General features: G+C 33.1%; 1 protein-coding gene across 1 annotated transcript in view; it reads left to right on the top strand.

The window, feature by feature from the left end:
* The first annotated feature begins 7,424 nt into the window (after positions 1-7,424).
* The window catches only part of LOC120283956 (protein ENHANCED DISEASE RESISTANCE 2), a 30,198-nt gene continuing 14,722 nt past the window's right edge, over positions 7,425-22,900 (top strand). Inside the window, 17 exon segments of the mRNA XM_039290780.1 lie at positions 7,425-7,714; positions 8,465-8,539; positions 8,743-8,796; positions 9,717-9,782; positions 10,267-10,322; positions 10,452-10,528; positions 11,132-11,257; positions 12,180-12,214; positions 14,136-14,236; positions 14,305-14,400; positions 15,135-15,199; positions 15,486-15,557; positions 16,321-16,488; positions 16,773-16,972; positions 17,100-17,166; positions 20,584-20,765; positions 22,321-22,422. Of these exon segments, the coding sequence (XP_039146714.1) occupies positions 7,496-7,714; positions 8,465-8,539; positions 8,743-8,796; positions 9,717-9,782; positions 10,267-10,322; positions 10,452-10,528; positions 11,132-11,257; positions 12,180-12,214; positions 14,136-14,236; positions 14,305-14,400; positions 15,135-15,199; positions 15,486-15,557; positions 16,321-16,488; positions 16,773-16,972; positions 17,100-17,166; positions 20,584-20,765; positions 22,321-22,422 (1,761 nt within the window). The 5' untranslated portion in view covers positions 7,425-7,495.

Genomic DNA, 22,900 nt, shown 5'->3' on the forward strand with positions numbered 1-22,900 from the left:
CAGGAGGCCACACAACCCCAGTGGGGCTATGATGCATGTGCACAACCCACACACCTCTACGACTCCTGTTACACTCTCCAAAAAAATTGGACGAGCAAAGACTGAGCTAAGAATAAAAAAAGAATTCGACTAAAAACATTGAGTCAACACACAAGAAAATACCGAAACACCACATTATCCATATTATTAGTGACTCCTCGATTAATGCCGAGCCTTCCAAAAATGAAAGAAGTATATATAATATAATTTTTAAACAATAATTATAAAAAAAAGGTTCATAAGCAATTCTATAGTGTTTGCACATCTCCTATTGATATCATACAAGATAAACAAACCTTAATTGCATTAAAGTTGAATAATATCCATTTATTCAACTTCTACTTAGGTTGAGATATAAGTAGAATGCAAAAAGATGACAGGCAAAAAAAAATTTTCTTGTAAAAAGAAATAAATCACATGGAGTAGAGTACAAAATGACAACAAATAAAAAATAACTAACTGATGTAAGAAAATTGATGCTAAGTACGACAAAACCACCTTGGATCCACAATGGCGAATGTAAGTATAACGAAAAATTGATCAAACATATAGGTAAGAATGACGACATTAAGGAGATAATTGTTGTGGAAAATCACTCTTCATAGAAAGATCAAAGGAGATCAAATAAACAATATTTTCTTCTTCATAATCTAAGTAAATAACACAATCCAAATGCTAAAACCAATCAAAGTGAAAAGAATTTATATATTTTATTTCAGACTTTTAAATATCAGAAATATTGGAGATACCACAATGCCCTTCTGCAAAACACTCTTTTTTTCAGCTTCCTTTTTGGATTTTTTAACTCACTAAAAGCACTCTAACAATATTGAAATGATTGTTTCTACTTCAACAATCACCTTATAAACTTATCTAAAAATATATATTCAAAGAATTGTTCTCAGATAAAGAATGGAGATCTCAAATTTGATTCTTACTTGATTGGATTGAAGTTTAATCCACATGCATAAGAGATGAAATCATTAAAATTCTAACAAATTTGGAAGGTAACAACTCATTGATTCTATATAATTATTTACAAGCACTTCAAATCTCATCCTTTAGAGAACAAACAGTGGTGAAGCATTTTCCATTGCTAATGTGCATAAACTTAGTAAAGATAAATACATACTCTAAATGTCACACTGATTACTTTTCATGTGACATGTCTACGGATTTTAAAATAAAAACCTTAATATGTTTAATTTGAAAGCAATGGTGACAACAAAAAAGCAAGAAAATTTTAATGATCACAATGAAGTTGACACCAATTTGCTAATTAGAATGCCATTATAAACTCTAGCAATAGAGAGGAAAATGAAAGATTTGAGAAGAATTATGCAAGATTAGTGAACACAAATACATAATATAAATACGAGAAAGTTAAACATTCTAGCAAGGATTCTCAGTCAAAGAACTTACATTCTTGGTTGTCCTCTAGTCAGTTGGTTACACAACACAAACAAAGGACCATTTCAATGTATGGCAACACATAATTTAGAAAACTTCAATCTTCCTATTCCATTGTGAATAAGAACTATTGGATCCAAAACAAGAGGAAAAGGAATTCAACAACTTGTATCATATTATATCAACCTTAATTAACACACTTTCGTGCAATTTGTTCTTATGCTTGCCTTTTAGAGAATCAATTCCAACATCAACATCAATGATAGTTGCATGGTACACTTGATACTAAATTTGTTAATATGAGTTTCTTGCATCCTCTGTGTTGGCAAAATCTTATGTAATGGATTCCCTTAATACAAGTTAAGCTTATGGCCACTAATTAATTTGGACCTAATATTAATATTTTTATTAACCATAAACTCTAACGAATAGTAAAATGCACAAAAAAACAAACCATAGATTCTAGTGCAAATAGAAAGAAAAGTCTAAATTTACTCTTGTGTTGCTAGTTCACTCAGGTAAACAATAAACAATAATTGAAAAAACAACTAGAATAATTCTCTTTCCAAAGAAAAAACTTTAACAATGTTTAAGCCCCGCCACGTTCTATGTAATTTTTTAAATGTAGAGGAGAATTTTCACATACTGACTAGTGGTTTCTAGAGTACCCGTGGAAGATTGACCCTATATGAATATCAACTCCTAAAAACTGTCTATCGTTCTTACGTTATAGTTTTCATTCATAACATTTTATGTAGGGATGCCTCATTATTGCTTGTGATTACAACCCAGTTCTGCCTTCATGTTCAAATTCCATTTTGTTTTTATATGCTTATATTTACTCTTGTAATTATAAAAGAGTTGTAGTTTATTCACTTAGAGAAAAATAAAAGAAAAAATTTAACAATGTTACAAATATGAGAGTCCTTGTATTTCTTGGGGTAGGCATGGATGAAAACTAATAAAGACAAAACACTCCACTCTAGAGATGAATTTAAACAACTTTTCACTTTAGGGACCAACAACACCCTCAACTCAAAAGGTTAAAAAGTTATCAAGTTTGCGTGATCCCATTTGAAGACTTAGGTTTTCTCATATTCATGCTCCAAAATATTAATCAATCTAGGTTAAAATTAATAACACACTTGCATTCAAGAGAACAACCATATTTTAATCTAAATACGAAAAAAGCCTAAGATTTTTACAATGATAAATGTTATACCCAGTGTTTACTGTAGATTACTATAGCCCATTTCTATAGATTTTTCAGCCCTACATCAGTATCGACTCGATCCTGTAGCAAACCCGGTTCAGTAGCGACTTGTTCTCGTAGAAGCCTCGGGTTTGATAGAGGCTGGCAATCTGTAGTGCCAGTATCGTAGTGACCCGAAAATTTTTCCCTTAAAACATTTCTTCTTCTTCTTTTTCTTCTTCTCTTCTTCTTTTCCTTGTCTTGGCCGAACCTTCCCATTTTTTTCTTATTTTTTTCCGCGAAGTTTTTCCGGCAAACCAAGCATCCTATCTCTTCCTCCTTCACCATTGAGCTTGGTAAGCATAGATTTATGGTTTTATACCGTATTTATTCTTGTATTTTCCTTGTTTTAGTTTTTTTTTCAAAACCTAGAATTTCTCCATGGATTTGCATGTTTATAGGTTTAAATTGAAGCCATTGAATTGTTGATCTTGTGTGAGAATGTTGTAGAAGAAAATTTGTGATTTAGAGTTGTAAATTGGGAGAAAACCATAGTATAGGGCTCGGTTTTACTGTAGCAAGTTCGAATTTACTGTAGCACCGGGGATATTTAGTTGTTTCTTTGATTTCTTTGGATTAGATTGAAGCTAAAACCCCTAGGAATTCATTGGTAACCTTTAAACCTAGTTTTTGAGCTAATCTTATGATCGAATTAGGGTGGTTTGTTAGAAAAACTTAGGGTTTTTTTCTTGTTTGTTTGTTTTTTTGCTAATTTTTGTGGTGTTTTTGTTATGCTTTTGGTAAGGAGAAGAAGTCTTGGCTCGAGGCAAAAGACTTAGCCGAGGAGTAGCTTACGAGGAAGATAAATTGCCGATCCCGTGAGTGGAATTATTTAGCATAGCTTTTATTAGAAGAATGCCAATAGCTATATATATATATATATGCATTTCATGTTTTTAAGTAAGTTTTTATTGATTTATACTTGTTTGGTAATTTGGTGAATGATAATTATTGTTGAGGCAAATCTTGGATGTCTCTTTTGGCTTTTTGTTTTGTTATCGTGGAAATTGTGATTGATATATGTATCCATGAGTTTGTGAAATCTTTATTTTTGTTTGAAACTTGAGTTTTGTTATGGAAATCTTTGATTTGGTGAAATCCTAGGCTTGAAGCAAATTTTTGGATTGTTGAAAGGAAAAAGGATTTCCATGTTGTTGCTTGTGTTGGGACTTGCAAAATTATTTTTGTGTTAAAAGTTTGGGCTTTGCTTATGTGTTTATCTTGTCCTCGTGCAAAATGGTCGAGGTATTCTTGATTTATGATCATGGTTGGATATTGTACTCCGAGTGGAGTTGTATTTTATTGTGGTGATTGTTTTGGTGATATCCTACTACAGTAGGCGGTTTTCACGGCCAGCCTATTGAGGTGGCGTGTCAACCGGCTGATTACTACGAGGGCCGCCTCGTGGGAGTGTAAAGCCCCGATCGGATATTCATCGGGTAGCCGGAGTCACCAACCGGTGAACTCGATGGGTCAACGCTCAAGGGCATGAGTACCTTTGGCGGCTCTAAACCTAGTCATGGCCACGGCGAAGGTTTAGAGAGTTTTCTAGACCATGTTATGTTGGGTGAGTGTTGGGTATTGTGTTTATTTATTTCAAACCCATGATATTTTTGTTGTTTTTACTTGTATTTAAAAACCATGCTTTTATGATTTTTTTGTGTTGTAAACCCTAGTTGGGGTAAAAAGAGTTTTTCTTGGTATTATTATGTTTTTTTAATTCTCTTGAAGGCTTCTATTATATGTAATAATGTTTCTAAACTTGTATTACTTTGGTAAAAGCATTTATTTTGATGATTCATTATTATTATTTTTTTGTTGTTGGTGTATTTTTTTCTGCTAAGGTTGTGCTAATCCCTCCCTCACTCGAGTAACTTGAGTTACTCATCCCTCTTTCTTCCTCCCGCATCGCTGCGGTAGTAGGTGTGACCGTGTGGCAGCAGACTCGGCATTTACTACTATTCTATCATCTCGTTGTATTTCCTTCGGCTCATGTATGTTGTTGTTGTCATGGAACATGTTATAAGACCCTATGGATCCACTAGTGTGTAGAAAAACTTGTTGCATGGTTTAGTATTTAAATACTCTTAAACTTCGTGTATTACCATTTCCTCATCGCTGTTAGGGTTGTTTCCCGCGTATTTTTGTGAACCTCTATATTTTCTCGTATCCCTATTGTTGTTGTTGTTGTTGTTGTTGTTGTTGTTGTTGTTACTCGCTCGCTGTGTAACATTGTTTCTTTTCTCGCTCTATATCTGCGATATGTATATTGTTGAATTTCAGGTGTGTTGATTAGCCTTGCGGCATCCTGAGGGTTGAGTGGCAGGGTATCCCTCCTCGGGATTGCTGCAGCGATTGTCGCGTCCCGTGGGCCCGCGGGTCGGGGCGTGACAATAAATCAACGATTAGTCCATTTAAAAGACATCTTTTTTCATAGCAAAACGAGACCATAAATTGAATTTGATTCCACAAATGTATGCTCAATAGCATCCAAATCACTTGTCAATAGCAACAATGCAATGATACATATAGACAACAATACAAACTAAACCAAATATCAATGATGAAGTAGAAAATAAAGGTTTGGGATCAAACCTCCTCCACAAGCTCCAAGTTCTAGTATCTAAGAAGAGAAAGTGATCCTGTTTACCAACAAGGGCCATGTGCCCTTTTAGCAAATTGTTTCAAATTTAAGTCTTTTATGTGAAAATAGGCAAAGAGGTCTCATGTTTTATGAGGCTCTAGTTTCAGCACTTGTGAGAATTTTTAATAAAAAATATTTATGAAATATATAAATCTTTTTACAACATTTTAAACAGTAAAAAAATAATTTGACAACAGCCTCTTGGCCTCCTAATACTATGTCTATTTGTGTTTTTTTACAAAGAAGGCAAATTCAAATCTCAGCTCGTATAAGGTGAGAGTTCCAATGTATGAGGTATTAACTTCACATCTATACAAGCTATGGATTATGGCTTGTTCACTTATTTAAAAACAAATTGTAATGCTTAATGTTAAAAATATTCATATTATAAAACTAATCATGTTTTAACCATGTGATTTAATAATGCCGCAATAAAAAAACTGCTTATAAATGCTTTTTGATAGATGCTCCCTTGTTTCTAAGCAGGTTGCAAACAATCCAATTAATCAAAGTATGGCATTATGTTTATAGTATAAATATGTTTCCTCAAAATCCTACCATTATAATCAATTTGGATGGCATGTAAATTAACAAGATATAACGACCATTAAATTCAAATATAGAGAACTGTAATTATTAACAATTTAATGCCATCAAATATAGCTGATTTCCACATCATATTGTAATATTTTTCAAGAAGCATATTCCTGATACTATATACACAAAATATTTTACAACATCTTATAAACATAATTACTTGTTAACAAAATATTAATACTTGGCAAACATTTATCATTATTATAATCTAAAACCAAATAATTTGTTATATTAAAAATACTTAATTTTAATATGTATTAATTAAGGTTTTTTTTTCACAAATGCAGCAATCGTTTTAAAAAAAATTGTACAAAAAATGCACTAGTCACAATGGCTTAACGATCACGTATGAATTTATCATATCGGGTGAGTTTACACATGCGACAATAAACATCTACTATATATATATTTAAGATAATATCATAAATTATAAATTCATAGTAGTAAATTTTTTTTCACATATAATTTTAGAGAAATAAAGAATGCTTAGAATATAATTCATCTTGTCAGGAATTTATATTGAGATCTAATAAAATGTTTCTTCAGTGAGTATAGATAGAGATGCTTTGTTGAGGATTTCAGAATTCCACGGTTTGCATTGATTGTGAATTTGTGATATTTGGAGTGGTAGGTGTTGAAATTTATAACCATGTCCACCGGCCATTGTTTACATTTTATACTATCTGCATAAAGTCACTTTAAAAAAACAAAAGACAGTTGGTTTTTAGGATAAACATTTTCTTTACTGCAACAAATATACAATCAAATTAAATTGACACTTACATTATGGGAATAGATTTTTTACACAAAAAAATTGGAAAATAATTTTGTAATTTTAGGGTAAAATTTTACTTATGCAGTTAATTGAAATCCATAAGATTATTTTATTATGTTTCACACAACATGTCAATTCTAATAATAATAACACCAAATCAGTTGCCCTTTGACATCATAAACCACCTTAAAAATAAGAAAATTAATATTTGATTTATTTTTTATATTTGTCTTATCATTGCAACTAGATATTAGGAGTCACGTCCTGGTAGATTTCCTATATATATTTGAATTCAAAATTATTTACATAATCAATCAAAGCTTTTAATCAGTACCATTAAAACGTTGATTTTTCCAAATTGTTAATTTTTTATTTGACTTATATTAAAAATAAGTTTTTTTTTAAAAAAAAAAGACGATAAAGCACTGGAACTCAGAGACGTTCACATGTGAAGAGTAACGCTCAACGCCGACCCACGTGCTCTCACCTTACATAGGACATGAGATTCGATCATGGGTCTTTCTCGAAATAAACGTCATGCAAAGGATCAATACCAATTAACCTAAATTGTGTTGGTTATTAAAAATAAGTTGACGGTAATAATTAAAAAAAATCAAATTTAAATTATATAATTATTATAAAAATCATATAACACAATAATTCCGTTGCAGAGATTCCTGGTCATAATAAATATTGTCCCGGTTGTTGCATTCACTCACCAAAACTCCCAAGTCTCATTCTACGCATTGAAGTGGTTACCTTCTCGATCTATCTCCATATGAACGCCTTAGAGAGCTCCAGCTCCGATCACGACCCCCCTGCCGGCGCCGGCGCCGGCGGAGGCTCCGGCAGGGGGAGAGAGCTCGTTTACTCTGGCTGGGTTTATCATCTTGGAGTCAATTCTATTGGCTATGAGTATTGTCATCTCCGTTTCTTGGTTCTTCGAGGTGACTACGTCGCCATGTACAAGCGCGATCCCCATGATCATCCGGGCATCGTCAGTTCTCTCTTTCTCTTGGTTTCTTTGAGTTTTTTGAATTTTTGTTTTGGTTTTTGGTTGGTAGTGGAATTTCATTTGGGATGTACTTTGTGATTGATGATTTGGTGATGATAATATGTGATAGTATTGTTTGTTTAATTGTTTTTTTAATTTTATTTGGAATCTTTTTGTTTTGGGATGAATGAGTGGAATATCTTGAATGATTGATGATCAGATGTTTTTTGATAGTGTTGTTTGTTTGTTTCTTCTTCTTCTGTTTACTTATCTAGCAATTATTCCTTTTACTGTTAGTTTGGGATCTAAATGACTTTTCTGGATGTTTTTATTGGTCAGAATGATTTGCCAATGCTATACATGCAACAAATACTTCCCAGAAGTGAAGAAAGTGGTTTTTACTTAAATATTTTGTATATTTAAAATCATTTGGTTTGTTAGAATTTATAATAAAAGGAATAGTCTTTTACATTATTTCATTGGTTTGTGGAATTTGTTTCTAATCACTGTAGTTAAGAATATCTTATTTTACTAAAGATTTTTTATATTGTTATTAATTTATTTTTTTTTATTTTACTTCCTTTTGAGACACCTACTATAAATTTTGCTCTTTCTCTTATCTAATTCACTTAAAGATGTGACCAAATATTTGACCAAGTATCTTTCTCTTATCTATAAGTATCTGACCAAGTTACTGTCAATAACATGCTGTTGATGCTCATGATATGTGGTTTCCCTTTCATCATTCTACAGAATCCAATTAGAAAAGGAGTTATCAGTCATAATCTTATGGTGGAAGAACTAGGACGCAGGAAGGTTAATGATGGGGTAATGCTTGAAACATTGTTTCTTTCCCTTAGATAAATGGTTTAGATTCTTAAAAATATTTAATTTTAATTGCTGATGGGGAAGTAGTTTATCATGGTAGTATCTTTTTAGTTTGTGTATGTTCGAATATTTGTTGCTATGTATATCATTTTCTGAATACCTTATTTATATAGAATCTAATGACACTCTTCTTTTTCACCCAGGATGTTTATGTACTAAGGTTGTACAACAGGTTAGATGAGACTAAGAAAGGAGAAGTAAGTGATTGCTTTTCTGAAGTTTTTAATATGATAAATGAAAATTTATCATGGTGTTACTTATTCCAATTGTTTTGGTTATTGGGTGGCATTCAAAGGCGAATCAATTCCGTCCAATATGTTTGGTGTTGTTGAAACTAGGTAGTGGTTGGTAATTTCATGAAAATATGTGACATTGGTAGTGATAAAATAAAAATGCATCTGGACAATTTATTATTTTTCTAATGTTTCACATCCTATTTCATTCTTAAATGAAGATTCTACTCTAATTCTTCTCCTTATGCAATTATCCGAACTATCTGTTTTTCTATGATATTATATTCTGTGTTAGTAGGGTTTCTGTGAGGGCAATGAGAATTATAGAATGGATTGTTAATAATGCTTGAACGAAAGAAATATTATTGATTAATGTCATCTAACCTATAGGCAAACCTTCCCATAGTAAGGCATATGTTTCACCATAAGCAGAATAACTGACTTTATTGACATATTTTGCCAAGTAGATGCATTACATAACCAGAAAATTAGATTTACAGAGAGAACTAGGATAGGAGAGCTTAAATTTATTGAATTCTCACCAAATCTTTCTATTTTGAAAATCTCAAATGTAGCCATTGACATAGATAATATAAGAAAAACCAATTAACATGTTGGTGGGTGTGCAAATTTGAACTGAATCACCATGACACCATGTTGATGTTGGAGTATTCATGCATGTAATTCCTTTGATGGTATGAATACGGTATTGTTTTACATTGAAAAAGGAACGATAGTCTAATGGTACTATTGACTTTGAAACCTACCTCAGAGATGAAGACAAATAGAAAGGCTTTGAACATGAAAACTTGTTGTATCTTCATTCTTCGAATGAGGAGCTTTAACCTGATGTAACTGGTAAATCTATTGCTTAACTTTGCTAGATTGCTTGTGCTAGTGCTGGAGAAGCGCGCAAATGGATTGAGGCATTTGATCAGGCGAAGCAACAGGTGCATTATCTTTTCTTAACAAGTCAGTAAATTAGCTGTTACTCAAGCAATGTGTCTCCTTTGGGTGTTTCTATTTAGTAGTTGTATAACATCATATTTGTGTGGCTTCAGGCTGGTGTTCTTACATAATTTTGTGGCTTGTTGTTACTATATAGTTACACTGAGATAAAAGGCAGTGTCTTTTTCTTTTTTTCTTTTTTAAATTTTATAAACCCATCCTAATAGTCTGCTTTCTGCATACCACCACTTATCCAACATAGGCCAAGGGCCAAAACCATGGCCACTGGGCAACTGGATATGCATGACTGGAATGCATGTCAGGAGGAATGAAATTATACTGCTAGGGTGCATGACATCTGATCTGCAAGGCAGCCAATGTGCTTTTGCATCTGTTTGTCATTTTTTTAACTTTGGATGATTATTTGTAATGATTGAACTCTTTCTTACATGTTCTAACTTCTTTTTCCACGAAACTTTCAAACAGGCTGAGAGTGATCTTTTAAGGGGCAATAGTCGACATAGACTGAACACTGAGACTGAGTATGCATTAGCTATTAAATGTACATTACACATGCTTGAAGAGATGCTTTTTTATTATTTTTGTTAGAAATTATTCGGTTAATGGTTCATCCTTATTTTTAATCTCGTAAAACTTTTTCTCTATGAAAGGCTTAACCTTGAAGGACATCGACCTCGGGTGAGGCGTTATGCGCATGGTTTGAGGAAGCTGATAAGAATAGGAAAAGGTGAATATCTCACTCAGATTTTATTTAAAAAAGGATTAGATTAATATAGTCCAGTATACTAAGAGACCTTAACCAGTTGACCTTTTTCCTCAACTTCTGTTATGCTCTAACATAAAATTCATTGACTTATGCTATTGTTGTTTGTTTGTGTGTGTATATGCATGCATGCAGTGGATGCATGTCTCCACTACTTGATACTTCTCTTCTTTTTGAAATTAAATCTATCTTAATGCACTTATGGACCTCTTTTATGTTTTTTATCTTAACTTTTCTGATGAAGTAACAACTAGCAAGTGATGAAAGATACTTTGGGTGGAGGAATCAATCTTCTGTGAATATAGAATTTTAATGACGCCTGGTTATAACATGGTGGCCGGGTGGTGCACTATTTTATCAGAGTCTGCTTGTTGGCATGGAAATTTAGCATGTGTAGATCAAGGATCGGTGTATCCTTAATAACTAATATTCAAACACATTGTTATTGTTGTTTAATCACTGTGATACATAATCTGCACAAACCATATTGTTAGAAAACTTATTTCAATTGTGTGTTGAATGTTGTCTATGGCAATCTTAACAGTTTTGATCAATTTTGAATGACAGGTCCAGAGATGCTTCTTCGCAAATCTTCAGAAGTGAGGAGGAATATGCAAAGAAGCACAAATTATGAAGGTGATGTTGGAGATGCAATTGAGGCTCATGAATGGAGATGTATTCACACTTTACATGGTAACAAATATACTTTAATAGCACATCATGCATAAAATAGCAAGATATGATGAAAAATAGATATTACAAAAACTAACTGATAGTTTTTGAAAAAAAAAAAAACCCCACTGTCCATTGGTGTTATAGAGATTTCAATCCTTTTTCATCAGCAATATGGTCAAGAAAAAATCTGGACTTAGGTATTGTTTTCTTTGTGTTTGGAATGCATCTCTTTAGGGAAGCAAATTAAACAAAAATTTACAATGTTAACATTTGAGTTGCAAATCTTGAAATTGCATGACAATTCCTGTCAATGATGCATGGACTGGAAGTTTTGGATGAGGACTGAGGAGGGAATAAAAGTTGGGTTTAGGTTTTTCAGTATGAATTTATTTTGAATGGAAACCAAACCTTGACTTAATTAATTCTAATTTAAAAAATATTTTATGGATGAGATTATATTTTTCTAATTAATGGATGATGTGTATTGGTAATTAATGAAATTCAATATTAATTAATTATTTAAATTTTTTGTAAAAATAATTTCCTATTCGACGTTCCAAAGATGGTATTTGATTGGAGAGGTGTTTACAAGTTGGGAGATGATCAGGGTTATACCATAGGTCAAGCTGATAGCCTATAAGTTTTAAGCCAAACAGGCTGCATTGCTACTACTCAATTATTTTAATTAGAATTGCAATCAATTATGCAAACTCCTGATCTTATAGCTAGGGCAAGGAATTTGTTGGTCATGTTCAGTTGACCTCCTAGTCCTGCAATACATCTACAATGTTGGTTCTTGGAAAGTACTGACTGTCTCAGTAACTTCTTGTAATGTTCAATATTTACAAGATTTATTTATAGAATGTAAAGCTCTTAGAACATCAAGCACTTCCTCCTTTCCTGCTGGTTATCTAATGGTAATGTGATTTTTTGTTTACAGGAAATAGAGTTTTTGAAGATGTATCTAATACAAAGGTATTTTTCTGAGACTAAATTCTGAAGGTTTTCAATATAGCTTGCATAATTGTCTTTTGGTGAAATATTAAATTTGTTATTTTCGAGTTATGTTTAGTTGCAATCGCAGAGGTACCAGGAGTAATAAATAACATTTGCCCACTTGATATATTTTTAGCATGACCATAGAATGAGCAACTGAATCAAAGACACAGATAAAAGCAGAACATGTGGATCAGGATATTGAAGATATTATTTCTGATAAATTGGAAATAAAGTAATTGGATCAAATATACAGGAATTTTCATTTAAATACAGAAGCAATTGTAGAAATCTTAGTATCAAACTGGCAAGTCATACATTAGGCAAAATCTGGCCCACATCAAAGGTTTGATGTCTGGATGGGGTTAAAAAAAACTAGATGTTTGAATTTATTTCAGAGGAAAAACTTATATTTGAAGTTGACCATTGTGACTTATTTAATACTAAATAAAATAGATAAAAATTAAAATAGTAATTTTAAGATTCGGTGTTTATATTAATTATATTAATAGATTTATTTATTTAAATATTGTGAAGAGATGTCGGTAGGCTAATCACAAATGCTTGGGTTTTTGGTTGAAGGTTGGAGGATAAAATGGTTGAAACCATTTTAAAGCAAACACCACGAGTTGATGCAGATTTAAGATGACATGAATGTAAAAACAAAAGTAGGTTCCAAAGCCAATCAGGCTCATTAATTTTACAGTACAATATTGCCCTTTGAATCAAGATTTGTGGCCTATAGGATACCATAATGCTCTTCTTTTATTGATAATCTATTGTTCGACCTTGATGATTTGTCTAGACAAACACCAGGGCTGCCAAGTCTAATGGAACTCATTTATTAATATTATAGGCCCAACAGTAGGGTTGTTTAAATGGGGATGTAATTTGTCAGACCTTGATTTGTTCTGATCATGAACAAGTGTATTAACATTTCCAGTTGACACTTATCAGATTTATCATCACTCATTCGGATCTAAAATATTTGAGATAAACTTTGTAATCTGCATTAAACCAACCTGTACCTATCTAGTAGCAACTAATCAGATCTCAGAGGCTCATCACATATGAAAGTTCTGGCAATGGGCAGCTGTTAAAAATCTTTTTTTCTTTTGTCCCATTAGTCATGGACCATTTTAATCAATTTCCAAGAGCCATCTTTTTCCTTGTTTTTTTCACTTTTTTTTCTTTTAATTATTATGCACATTCTTTATGCATGGTCTTCAAGTCATCCGCTTCATTTATGACTCCATTAATGCTACTTTCTTATGTAGTTATCCTTTGGATGCCCCAGGAAGGCCATTTTTTGTGAGCAGGATCATTTTTCATCTATTTCACTATGCTGATTAAACTAAAACAAATTTGATGTTTGGATACAGATTTTGAATACAAATTACACATAATTCTGACGGCCAATCTTCTATTGACTTTTTATAAATTATTCATGCTCTGGCAGAATTTCTGTTACTGCCTCTTGTATAAATTATTTGCTTTAAAGAATATTTTAGAGGCAGCAAACCAGCATATTTCTTTCACTATAGTTTGCATTTTCACATTTGTCATGTTCAATTTCTTTCTTTTATTTTGTATTTACACTGTTAATTTCTTTCTAAGAGTTTGTTTTCTTGTAGAACTTTTCTGGAGTACTACACTTTTGATAAGCCCTGTGGTCTAAAAATTTTTTAGAGGTCGTAACCCAGCATATATCTTTCACTACTTATATCTTTATCTTGGTCATAAGCATCTTTTGCTCTTATACATGTTGAGTGAGGAATTTCAGATTTAAGTTTGCTTGATATTGAATAACTATGAATTTCCATCTAGGTTAACTAACCTGATTGGTTGATGAATTGCCTTGGAAAAAATGATTATGACCAGATTGTCTCATTTCTTGTAGGCTGGCAAAGGTATCCTTCTTAAAACGGTTGGTGTTATTGATGCAGATGTAGACACCATATTTGATTTAGTTCTCAGCCTTGACAAACATATGCGATATGAGTAAGTTAAGCAAATTGCATATTTGTACCTTCTACCATATGTGAATTGTTCTAAGAGTGTGCTTGCAGGTGGGACACATTAACAGGTGACCTAGAAGTGGTTGATTCAGTAGATGGGCACTACGATGTTGTTTATGGAACATTTGACCCGAAGCGGAAACATTGGTATGTGGGAACATTTTGGCATGTTGTGAGTAAATGTTGGGCAAGATATATAACTGTATTTAAATAATAGTTCTCATTATACGCAAAAATCATATATATATATCTTGTCCCTCTGGTTGTCACAAAATCCTTCCTATGTGACTTCACTGAGTTTACTCCTTACTAGACATGCATTTGTTTATGATCTTAATGTTTTTACTCAAAATTGCATTTTTTTAATGAGTTTTCAGTTACCATTGACCTAATTGAGCTATGTTTCTGAATTTTATTCATGCCTCGTGATATACTTCTTAGGCACATCACAATTTTCTCCATATTACACATTTCATTATGAGCCATATTACACATGCCAGTGACCCAATTCACCATGATTCTAAAGTTGGGTGACCTAATTGAAAATTTTTATAATTTAGTGATTTAGATAGGAGTACAGGAATAGTTGGATGACCAACCAGATAATTTACTTTTTTTTTTTTGTGCAACACTGTTACAAAGTAATTTAGTTGAAAATTTTGAATTTCGTACCTGTAACTGAGGACACTGAGATGACTTGTCTGAACCACATGAGTCTCACATTTGAAAACATAGAGCTGCCTGAGTATCAAATCGCAAATTAGTTAATGCTAGTTTTTGGCTGATCTGACCAGCCAAGTTGATCCAGTTTCATAAGATATTGCTTTCCAGCAGACATTTAATTCAACATCTCTTTCATAGGAAACCCTTCTTTGTTTCAGGTGGCATTCTAAGAAGGATTTTGTCTTTTCTAGGCAGTGGTTTCGTGGGCAAGATGGGGCATACAGTAAGTATTAATTTAATCTCTTTTAGTCTTCTGTAACATGGGTTTAATTGCTCATCCAAAGTGAATATATTTTATCTTTATTCCAAATCGTGATGACAGTAAGCTGATTTTGTTTATTTTGTTCTTCAGTAAGAAATATGAAATCTGCTGTAACTCATTTGCACTGAAACTGACTTTACTGACTTGATTCTGTTTCTGTGGTGCATATCTTGTTTAAAGATTCATTTGATGGAGTCTTGCTTAAATTTTTGATTCTATGACCAATCCTCACTTACTTCTTCTGTAGCTATTTTACAGCTTCCAGTTGTCCACAAGAAACAGCCTCCAAGATCTGGTTATCAGCGTATAAAAATTAATCGTAAGTTATTTTTGATATATCATTGCACTCCAATATTTTGTTGGAGTTGGTTTTTCTGTTTTACTGAATATTCGTGGTGTTCCTATTATTGATAGTGTTTGATTGTAGGATAACTTGGAATGACTTTGGTTTGCAAAGTCATTTCAAGCTATCTGACTAGGCAAAATAGCTTTGGATATGAGTAATTCCTTTTACAAAATTTGATCAATTTGATTGGTTAATGGTTTATTTGTTTTTGTGTAAATTGAGCTAATTCAATTTGAATTGAAAAGTATTTGTTTTGATTAGTACTTGGTGAATGCTCTTGATAATTTGGAAAGACAGGATAAAAGTTCACTCATATACATAGTGAAATTTCCTAAACCCTATTCCACATTGTAACAACTTACTCCAACCACAACCAACACCCTACTTCTTGCATGCCGCTGAACTCTTTGCCTTTGGCTTTGAGGAGGGCAACCTTACCTTTGGGCACCCAAAATTCCAACCGAAAACTTCCCTGCTTGACTTTATTGGTGTTAGTTTAATGATCATTGATCACCCTCCTATTGAACATGACTTGATGATTATGAAATATATATGGAAATATGAGCAATTTAAGTTGTACCCTGAGATGGTCCATTACAAGAACATTTGTTTGCTTAACCTATTCCTCCCTTGTGTAAATTTCATGATGCTTTTTGATTGCTTGCTGTATATGCATTCCTTTACAATCGATGTAGTGATCATAGACAATATTCAGACATCTAGTTTTATATTGCAGCTTCAATTTGGGAAATAAGAAGGCTCAACTCATCACTATCTCCTATAGAAAAATCACTTGTGACACAAATTTTAGAAATCCAGTGTTCTAGCTGGGACAAGTGGAAAAGGCATTACAATGCAGATTTTGGAAGAAGTATTCCCAATGCTTTATTGTGCCAAGTAGCAGGTTTGTCACCTATTCACAAATTCTAAATAGCATATGCTTGTGTATTTCCTTTTTCTTGGGATTAATTGATTATCTTCTTGCAATTTGTGCTGTCTGTAATTTCTTTATAATTTTGGTAGTTAATGTTCTACTTATTATTTAGCTGCATTAATCAATGTCCCAATATAAAGTATTTCATATCTAATTAATCAAGAGATTTTACGTTAATGTGTCATGACACTTTTATGAGTCTTGCTTCGAGTTCATTGATGTAAGCCTTTTCAATCAAACTGTTTCATGTATAGGATTGAGAGAATTTTTCAGAGCAAATCCTTCATTGACATTTGATGCGCCATCAACCAGTGCGTCTCCCAGTTCTTCTGATGCTGCAAATGTCCATACTGGATTTGAGGATTCTGAAGTACATGATGAGTTCTATGATGCAATTGCTAATGATAACTCTTTGGAAGATGAAGATAGTGATGATGATATTGAGCCCCCTAAGGTGCTGTCAGTGAACTATTTTTATTGATTATAAAAATAATATACTGCATTGAAATTCTTCATCATTCAATATCTGGATGATGTCTATATTTAACATTATAACTTATAAGTGTGTGTTTTCATCACAGGCTGGAAAAGTCAGGTTAAAGAACGTTTCATGGGCCATTGCAAGCTTGGCCTTAAAGAGAAGTCCAGGTTAGATTTGATGTCCACCAGTTTTTAATTAATTCTACATTCAAACTGCAGTCATTAATCATGCTAGACTTTCACAGGTTCTCCACTTAGCAAGTGACGCATGCTAAATGGATAGCATGAGTTCATTTCATTGACCTTCTCTGCAATCTTACAATAACTATTTTACTCTCACATTATATTTTGGATCATGAGATCATCTAGTCATTTCCTAAAGGGGAACCTTGGCTCCAAAGATATATGGACTGTCATGAAAAGTCTAGATTCTTGTTGTTGTTGTGTTGTTATTTATTTATTTATATTTTAATTCAGATCATTCCCAAAAGTTTATATTTCTCCAATCAGTAAATGCTTTGCTTAGGGAAAATTTACATGGTCAATATCTTCATATGCCTCAAAATCAATTTCCCTCAGATACCACGCAGGGCTAGTGGTTGTGCTTCTACTTCACTACTCCATTAGCTTATCATGATGTTTAGCATAGCCAGCCCCCGCCAGGGTGCCTCTCCATCACCCAACCAAGTGTTGAATGTGCTTTGCCTGTTTTGCCACCTCCATTGTCAGCTTGATGTAATCTTGAGTACAGCTGATAGTTATATCAATGCCCCCATAATACTTGGTGTTAAATGTGAGCAATTGCAAGAACCACTATTCTTAGTTTGCTTAGGGCCAGGGTTTAGCCAATGCTACACCTTGTTTGAGCACTTTCATGAGTATGTAGAACTCTGATTTTACATGCTCCACTGAATCTCGGTTCTTGCTTCTTGTTGATGTATTCCATGAGCTCACTTCCTTGAGATAGGACTGTAATGATGCTCACTGCACAAGTATTGCATTCACCTGTTTCAGGTGAGCACAATGTGCTTGGAGAGTTATGTTTTGAGGAGCTTGTTGTCTCCTTCTTAGAGTCATACTCTCCATTCCTTATACTTAGGTTTTAATGTGGAATTAGAACTTTAACTCCCAATGAATTGGTTGATTAAAGCTATCCCATGAAAACTGTGCACCTTCACTGTACAAGGTATTGACGACTATGATGGCTATGTACACTTGTTGATAATCTAAATTAAGAATATCTAGCATGGCTTCTGGAAACAAGATTTCTTGATGAGTAATTCATTCTTCTGTAAAGCTTCACTCTATGTTTCATGTAGGTATTCAAAATGTTCCTCTTTTGTTCTGAATTTAAATGTCATCATAGTTGAGAACAATGATTTTGTCAAGTAAAAGGCATGCTAATATTTAGATGTTGATAATAGTTGATGGTGGAAAAAGAAAGAAGTGAAAGTAGATATTCTTTAATATAAAATATTGAAAAGAATTGACGGACCCAATGGTGGTGTGATTTCAGTTGTTGGATAAACTAGGATTAGCAGGAATGAGAGTTTTGGAATTTGAATTTGTATTGATGGAGTGCAACAAGCCCAAGTTTCTCGTCTTGTTCTTACATCCATGGCCTAACCCCCTATTCTTAGGCATGTAACATCAACTTACTTCTTCAAGGCTTTTCTTGAAGTATTTAATGTCCTTGTTTCCCTCCTTCCTATTTCTTTGTATAAGCTTATCACAACTTCAAGCTTGGCCTTATCTTAGAAACTTCGTAAGTGACTTAGATTTCCGGAAGGCCAATTATTTTAGTACTCCTTCCTAACAGTGTCACAAAGGATTCCAGGCATGCAATGTCAATAACCTGCTCACTTATGCAGTGTTTTTATAGTTCTACTGCTTTATTGGTTGTACTTTCTCTAAATCTATTGACTGATTGTATTTCACTTTGTCCTACTGTTGAAAAGTATAATTCTTTGTCCTTGCAGTGTACAATTTGTTGTTCCAATGGATCTTTTTTGATTCATTTTGTTACTCACCTGTATTCAGATGCTTGATTTAAGGTTCTTTTATTGTGTACTCTCTGTTAGGTTCTGATTTTTAAAAATAATTCTTGTGTATAGACAAATGTTAAAGTACTCTTCAATTCGTCCATTGGCCCAACCTAATCACTGTATCCCCAATAGCCTTGAGTCATTAGTGAGCATGTATCATGTGTTAGATGTAAACTAAATGTATCATCTAGGCCTGGTTCAACCCAAAAGCTTAGCTTGTAGAATGAGAGACCCAGGTTCATATATTCAAATATATATTTTCCAAATTAACTTATTTGGGACTATTAGTTACGCTATCATATACCATTGTCACTGTTCCTCATAGATGTTTTTGTATCTTTTTGATGTTCAATAGTATTTTTGGTTTGCGCCTTGCATGAAGCAAGAGGGCATAGTTGTGGAACATTATAGTGGCTAGCCTCGCAAATGTTTCATACCAAAGACTTTGAACAAGAAATTTGTTGGGAGAGTCCTTTGCTGTTTTAGATCTGTTTTTCTTTTGAAACTTTCATTTCTTACTGACTTGCATCCATTCATGTTGAACTTCTTTAGAAGGGCAATTGTGTAGTTTTGAGACATAAATATTCCTTCTCTTAACTTGCTTTGATGCCAAGGAATATGCATAATACCTACAACACCCATCTCAAATCTCTTCATCATGTCTTTATTGAACTCAAAAGGTTTCTTCTCATCATTTCCAGTATATGTGAGATTAAAGACAAATACAAAAAACTATGGGATTTTTGGAGTTATTCTGAGTCTTTATAGATAGTGTTGGTTCATTTGTACTCGTCTTGAATCCTTAATCCATGTAGTAATAATTTGGCTCTGCCACATTTGTGGTTCTTGCTTTAATCCACAGAGAGCTTTTTTTGAGTGTGTAGATCATCAGCTTCTTTGTGTTGAATCGGCCATGTTTTTCTCTTTCCACCCACTTTCCTGTGCACTTTTGTTTCTGCTTCTGCCATCTTGATTCTCAAGTAAAATCTTGGTTACTGGGTTAAGGAAGGATTTTATCAATTCCCCAATGCAAAGGAAATGATATTTAGGAATTTACTATACCATCTTGAATAATCTTGGAATCATTTGTGGCAATTGAAGGTTTTCAGCTAGAAAACTATCATCTCCTTTTTATTCTGAATAAAATGTAAATTATCTTGTATGTTTTTGTTTTGTTTTGATTAAAGATCACCTTTTTTTAATGAGAATATGATAAGATGAAAGTGGACTTTTGGTCCCTAAATTGTACCCCTATATTCATGTTGGTCCCTGAACCCAAAAAAGATTGGTCCTTGAACTAGGAAAGAGTTCAGGAGCAATTCCTAAACTACAAAAAAGGTGAGTAGTTTTGGTATCTGTTCAAATTTTTGTTTATTTAATCCTTGAACAAAATGAACACTCTTTTTAGCCATCAAAATAAAATTGCAACTATAGTGTTGGCGAAAGTGCACTGATACCAATATGATAATTGATAACGCTAAACATCTAATGACCTTTACCACAAGCTTCTCCCTTACCTTAAGTTTTCTATTGTGTGCAGCTTCTGCTTCTGTAGAGAATGCTGAGTTCGAGGCAAACGTGCCCCCTATCAGCATCAATCTGAGACAGTTTCATGGTTCCTTACACCTGGGAAAAGGTGAAACTGATTCTAACTGTTGGTCTTCTCCTAGTGGACAAGGTTTTATGATAAGAGGAAAGAATTATCTGAAGGATTCCTCTAAGGTATGACTGTATCCATTCTTGAAGTTTCTATTTTACCATGATCTTAACCTTGTTTCCTTTACTGGTTACAATATTGAATGTTTGACAGTCACTTCATAAATGTACTGATGTATTAATTTAGGTGACTGCTTCATTAACAGTTTTTTTATTGGAACCTTGGAGGTATGCTAAATCTCCCAACTTCATAGAAAATATCATCTTAGACTATGAAGTAGTAAGATCATAATATCATATCCATCTTCATTGGGAGATTATGGCAACAGTAGTATACAAACGAAAATATTGTCCAAAGTCTATAATGAAATGTTCCAAGCTCAATCTAATCCTCTGACAAGCCATCCTCATGATCTGTAGAAAAACTGGCTGGTCCCATCCTTAATCCATACAAATTCTTGCCTGGCAATTACATGGGGCTGCATAAGACAACAGAAATAGGCCCTAATAGCAACCTTGAAAGGAACTAACAAAGCAGATGAATGAACAATGTCTGATGGGTTGATATGGTGCTGGAACTGCACCTCTCTAATTTGACTGTCATTTGTGTGGTGTCTTTACTTCTCACAATCTTCTGTCACCCCCTGATGTATGACCCATTCTGGTCATGCATAACTCTTTCTTTGGCAGGTCAATTTTTTTCCTTTAGTTAGCTTTGCTTCTTGAAGTTCTGCAGTTAAATTGGTAAAAATCTAATGATCCAAAAAATTTGGATTTCCAACAATAATGCTCTTGGAAGTTTTTTTTTCTTGTTGTTTTCATTTTTTACCTTCTAATTGCATGGGTAGCCCTGAAAATTTGTTAAATTTTTTATATAACATGCGAAACCAAGATTCTTGCGGATATTAATAATAGAGCTCATTTTTCATACATGCCTATGCAAAAATCTTGGTTTTACTGAGTTTGTGAACATATTATATATTATTTAGGGTTATATATGCATCTAACTACACAATTGTTTCATTGTTGTTTTTGAACATTTGTTATAATAACTATGCTATTTACTGGTTTAGCAGTGAATTTTTTTCATATATCTATGTGAATAGTTTGTTTTTTTTTTTTTCTGTTATTCCCTTGTATTGTAATTACGCTAGTTCACCAACTTATGTATTATCTACGATGGCTGCAGTTCATGGTTTATTGTTTGATCTTGATCGATGGGACCTAGTAATTGTGGCTGAAAGGAATTACATGGTCATCCTGTAGTATCTTTTGTAAGCATTTTATGACTTTAGTGGTTGTTAGTAAATTTAACATAATACAAAAATATCTAGCACATTTCTACTAGATTAAGCTGAGAGGAGAAATAAATGCCAATTTCTATAGAAAGCTAAAGAAAGGGGGAAATGGACTAAAGAAGGTAGCGGTTGGATGATTTATGATGTTGGAGAAATGAGGGGTTCCCAGATTATGTGTGCTGCAGCCCTATGGTTTGAGTGCATCATATTTTAATAACATAATCTCTTTTATTATTATTTTTACTGCATCATATTTTTTAATTAAAAATTCATTTTCTTACTATTCAGTTTTATTAGTTCTCATACATTAGAAACTGAAATAGGTTGTAGGAGGCGATCCCCTTTTGAAGCTCATAGCAGTTGATTGGTTCAAGGCTGAAAATAGCATCGAGAAGGTTGCATTGCATCCAAATTGTCTTGTACAGGTATGATGAAGAAATTTGTTTCTCGAGCTTGAATACTGTGAGTGCAAATTTTTGTTACTTTTAGATGACAAAAAATTTATCAACTAATCTATCAAGCAATATCAATTATTTCAACCTATGACCCAATACTTTTGAAGCTCTTAGTAGTTGATTGGTTCTAAACAGTTTGGTGGTTTTAGAAAATGGTTGGGTTCTCATGCTTTGACATGTGAATATATTTGATAACAAGCAATAAAAGACAACTAGCTTTTGCTTTATGCACATTTGATTATACAAAGATAGATCAGGCCTCAATTATCACTCGGGATAATTTTGCTGATGATCTGTGAGCAACTTGTGCCATTGAAGGTTATGCACAGAGTGATTCATCACATATTGTATTATTCCATATGTTCACAAAGTGGCAAATATTTGAACCCTCTTTCTCATGGATCGAACGTTATTATGTGACATAAACTTAGCTTTATATGATCATTGG

This window comes from Dioscorea cayenensis, chromosome 3 (genome assembly GCF_009730915.1).
Source record: "Dioscorea cayenensis subsp. rotundata cultivar TDr96_F1 chromosome 3, TDr96_F1_v2_PseudoChromosome.rev07_lg8_w22 25.fasta, whole genome shotgun sequence".
Classification (NCBI taxonomy): Eukaryota; Viridiplantae; Streptophyta; class Magnoliopsida; order Dioscoreales; family Dioscoreaceae; genus Dioscorea; species Dioscorea cayenensis.